Here is a 4,515-nt window from a genome sequence, read left to right as displayed (position 1 = left end):
TTGATATAAATCAAAAGGTCTGCTCCTTATTTTAATTGCTTCATACTTTATTCATGTATCCCTCTAAGACAGCAGTATCTAGTCAGTGATAGTGGTGAGCCTGCAGCCTGGTCTCATATGGGTAAAACCAGCCTGGGGAATTTTTTTCCAGTCTTTGGCTGTTCCTTGTACTGGTTCTGTATTGAGATACACAAGTGTACGTGCTGCCACGGGCAGAAAGCTCCATTAGCCTGGCATCTCTTCCCTCAAAAACCACTGCAGCCACCCTCTTCTGATAACCTCATAGCCTTAAACACCCACAGCAAGCACTCCAGCCTTGCAGCTTCTCTGTGCAGCAGTCAGGCTTAACAGATATTTACCCAAGAAAGGTATGAGTTTAACTAGCACAGGTATAACCCCAGTGTAAATACCATAATCCTAGATAGTATGAGAGGGCTTTTATCATTTTCCTTTTGATTGTATAGGAAAAGGCTTAACCTCTTCATTGAAAAATGCTGTTCTTCTTGCAGAAGGTATAAATAGAGACATTTTTTGGCTTCCTGTGAGTCACAGTTTGCCAGCTGTGCCAGTTTTATTACAGGCTTTGCAATATTTACAAGGCTTTAAGGCCTCTCTTGAGTTCTGCCTTGAAATAAATTAGCTGAAAGGAATCCTCTTCCATTCATACCAAGACAGAAGCCAGTGGTGGCCTTTCTCCCTAGCCTGAACCCTTGCAAGTAAAGCTGTTCACAGCAAAGATGCTCACTGCTAGATTTAAAATGGAAGTGATCTGGCCCCCAAAAGCATTGTAGGTTGCCTCTTGGTCTAGGAGGTGTGGGGAAGATGGAAGTGAAGGAAATGGACTGCTCTGGGAGAAGGAGAGGAAAGATCTATTGGGGAAGGTACTGCTGGTTGGAGGACCCAGAAGACGAGGGGCTGGTGGAAAGTAAAGGCTGGGTAGATGATGGGGCAAGTCCAGAAGTTTTTCTGCATAAAAATTTGCTAACACAAACAAAGCCTCCTTCTCTTTTTTAAAGCACAGTGTTTACTGTTTCACTGCACTTGTTGCCAGCAAAGAAGTTGTGTTCATGGGGGGTGTTGAGACTTGAGGAGTAACTGGGGAACAGATGCGAGGAGGTTTGGGCAGGAAGCCGAGGGATGAGAGGAGAAACACTGGGAGAGGAGCCAGCCCATGGATGAAGGAGGGGGAACACAGACAGTCAGCTCCCTTATCAACAGTGTTGGACAGGCACTGGGAGTGCCATTTCAACCAGTCTACCACGTTAAGGGTGAGCCTGCAGTTGTTGCCTTTGCAAAGAAGAAGGGGCAAAAATCTACCTTACAGCGTCTCCAGAGGGCGAGGAGTAAGTTACTCTGGCAGGATCCTCCATTTGCAACGTAGTATGGGAATGTTGAACCTTAACAAGTGGCTGTACCGGTGACCTAAAGGAAGGAAGATGGAGAAATACAGTCCATCAAGGTGTGTGCACTTAACAGTGCATCCACTGGACATTTTACACATCAGGAACCAAAGTAAAGCTGTTGCAAAACAAACCAGGGATCCTTTTAATTGGTAATTTGTCTTTCCTTTGGTAAACACCCACATACCACCAGAATATACTGTACAGCCTCCAGAGGCTGTAAACCACTGAGTATTGTAATATATTTGGTCTAAACCAGTGGGCCCATCATTATTTTAATTACAGGCTGCAAATTTTCCAGTACTACTTTTAGTATTTGTCGCCTTTGAGGGACAGAAAATACTCACTACAAGGACAAGACTGGGAGGACGTGACATGTCCAAGCACCTCTGTTCCTGGCATTTTTAGAATCAGAGAATCGTTTTAGTTGGAAAAGACCTTTAAGATCATCAAGTCCAACCAACGATTATTAGGCAACAGAAGTGTAGAACAAAATGATACACTGGAAGGTTTTCCAGCAGGACTAAAATCTCCTGTGTTCTCTTTTACTGTGAGCTGACCTAGTTAAACTCAAACCCCAAAATAAAGGTATCCCTCTGTGAAGCCTTGTACAGTTGCTTATCATTCTGTCTCTGGATTTTCTCTAAGCAGATGTTTTTAGCCTGAACTTAAAGATTATTTAAAATACTGAAAAGCAATTTTAAGAAAAAACAGTGGAAGGCAAAACCCATTTCTAAGTTAATACTTGTTCAACCATTCTCCTTTCTGTGTGGAGATGGGAACAATGAATGCATAAAGGTATTAGACCTGAGAGGAAAATCTTTCCTAGACTTGTACTTCCATTAAATATTCTTTTAATCTGTAATGTATCTTATTTCTTTGGAATGAGATGAAAAAACTTCTTACGCTATTTGAGATTCCTTTTTCCTCTCACTTTCATAGCCTGCCTTTTCTTTATTCCCAGCAATTGCAGAATAATGAAAATTATTATCAGAAATAAACCGAGGAGTTTTTACAGAGCAGTTCTTTTAATCTCATCTTTAATTCCAGAGCATACGATTCTACCATCCACATTTATGGAAGTTGGCCCAAAGCCTTCCCTTTTAAATTGCATATCTCCCCGACTTCCACGTGAACCCCATGCCTTTGTAAGCTAATGTGGTTTTAATTCCTACTGCAGAATGAATTAGCAAAACACACTCCTACTCAGAACGTGGGAGCTGAGACTGATCAACTCATAGAGCTTCAATAACTGCAAGCGGCGGTTGCTGGAGCTGAAGGTTGGATTCCTTTGCTCTGGGGCAAAGTGATGGCACTGACCATTCTATGATTCTATGATATTGTTTTAAATTCTGCTCTTAACCTGTTTTGAGGTGAAAGCCTGATTCTTGGAGACCAGCATTCATGTCTGAGAAAAATCACCTGTTCAGACCCCTTTGCAGTCATTCTGGGCCACCTCTAGCCATACTCTGGCTAGGAAGCCACTCTGCAAAAATACCAAGAGCTGTTTGTTCACCAAAGTGCATCTCTTAGCTGTGTCTTGAGAGGCAGCTCATGTCCTGCTCCAGGAGAAGCTGCTCTCTGCTCTCGTCAGCTCAGAAACAAGGATCTCCAGACCTGCCAGACAGACCCAGGATGGTTATTTTGTTAGCCCAGTCAGATGGCTGGTGAGAGGAACTGCTGTCTTCCTCTCTTCTCCTGCTCTCCCTTTGCTTGTGGCCCCACAAAGCTGCCTGAACTTCCTTTCACAGTGAAATATATAAAGAGGCTTATGAGAAAGATGGAGAAAGACTTTTCACCAGAGCCTGTTCCGACAGGACATGGGGCAATGGCTTTAAACTAACATTGATTTAGGCTGTGTATAAAGAAGATGGTTTTTATGATGCAGTTGGTGAGACACTGGAACAGGTTTGCTCAGAGAACCTGTGGGTGCTCCATTCCTCAAGTGTTCAAGGTCAGGTTGGATGGAGCTTTGAGCAACCTGAACTACTGGGAGATGTCCCTGGCCATGGCAGGTCTAGATGATCTTTAAAAGTCCCTTCCAACTCAAACCATTCTGAGGTTCTGAATTAGGGGTAACTACAAAGTGGGACCTACAAAAAAAAATATGGATGTATCCTGCTGGGAATTTTCTTAGGAAGAAATTCTTCACTGTGAGGGTGGTCAGACACTGGAACAGATTGCCCAAAGAAGTTGTGGATGCCCCCTCCCTGGAAGTGTTGAAGGCCAGGCTGGATGAGGCTTTGAGCAACCTGGTCTAGTGGAACGTGTCCCTGCTGATGGCAGGGGGGTTGGGACTGGATGAGCTTGAAGGTGCCTTCCAACCCAAACCAGTCTGGGATTCTAGGATTCTATTATTTCTGTTTGAACTTTATTTTATGTACCAATTACATGTAGTGTTGAGCTTGAAATGATGATCACCGCGTCATTTTTAGTTCCAGGTCTTTCTTTCCACTGCAGCTGTAACCCAGACTTGTCTGTCATTACAGGTGGTCATCTCAAAATTCAGGGAAAGCTGAAGATGGATATTAAGCGTGTGAAGGACTATCTCTATTGGCTGTACTACCAGTATCAACTGATCACCTGCAGCTACGTGCTGGAGCCCTGGGAGCAGTCCATGTTCCACACCGTCACCGTGACTGTTTTAGCTATGGTGCTGTACACGGCTTACGTCTTCATACCCATCCACATCCGCCTGGCTTTTGAGTTCTTCTCCCAGATATTTGGAGGCCAGCCCGAAAGCACAGTTTCCATCGTGAACTGAACTTGCCTGAGTAGCGATTAGCAGCTCTTGCAACTTATGACTTGCAATGTCTTCTTCAATTTGTGTGTATTTATTCTGAAGCAGTTCCGTGCTTTACGAAAATACCATTTTCTCTTCCAAAACGTGGCTTGCTTCATTGCCATGGCTGAAAACCAGAATAATGCACTTGGCTCCTGGCTGCACAGTCCCTGTTAGATGAAACACAAGCCCAGCTCTTGCTGTGTGATAATGGCACATCACCCAGAATGCTGTGTTTTAACTAATATTCAACCTGCTCCTACTTCCAGCACCCTAATTGAATCACGCTGGCGCGTACGGAACGGCGAAGGCTGTTTGTGATGGATGTCAGGA

General features: G+C 44.0%; 1 protein-coding gene across 1 annotated transcript; it reads left to right on the top strand.

Moving 5' to 3' along the window:
* The first annotated feature begins 3,921 nt into the window (after positions 1 to 3,921).
* Positions 3,922 to 4,164, top strand: SPTSSB (serine palmitoyltransferase small subunit B). The gene has a single exon (XM_010168826.1). The coding sequence runs from the start codon at positions 3,922 to 3,924 to the stop codon at positions 4,162 to 4,164; it is 243 nt and encodes an 80-aa protein (XP_010167128.1).
* Positions 4,165 to 4,515: the final 351 nt, after the last annotated feature.

This window comes from Antrostomus carolinensis, unplaced genomic scaffold, assembly GCF_000700745.2.
Source record: "Antrostomus carolinensis isolate BGI_N321 unplaced genomic scaffold, ASM70074v2 scaffold3885, whole genome shotgun sequence".
Taxonomy (NCBI): domain Eukaryota; kingdom Metazoa; phylum Chordata; class Aves; order Caprimulgiformes; family Caprimulgidae; genus Antrostomus; species Antrostomus carolinensis.
Note: the sequence above shows the minus strand (reverse complement) of the source record. Positions and strands in the feature narration are given on the sequence as shown.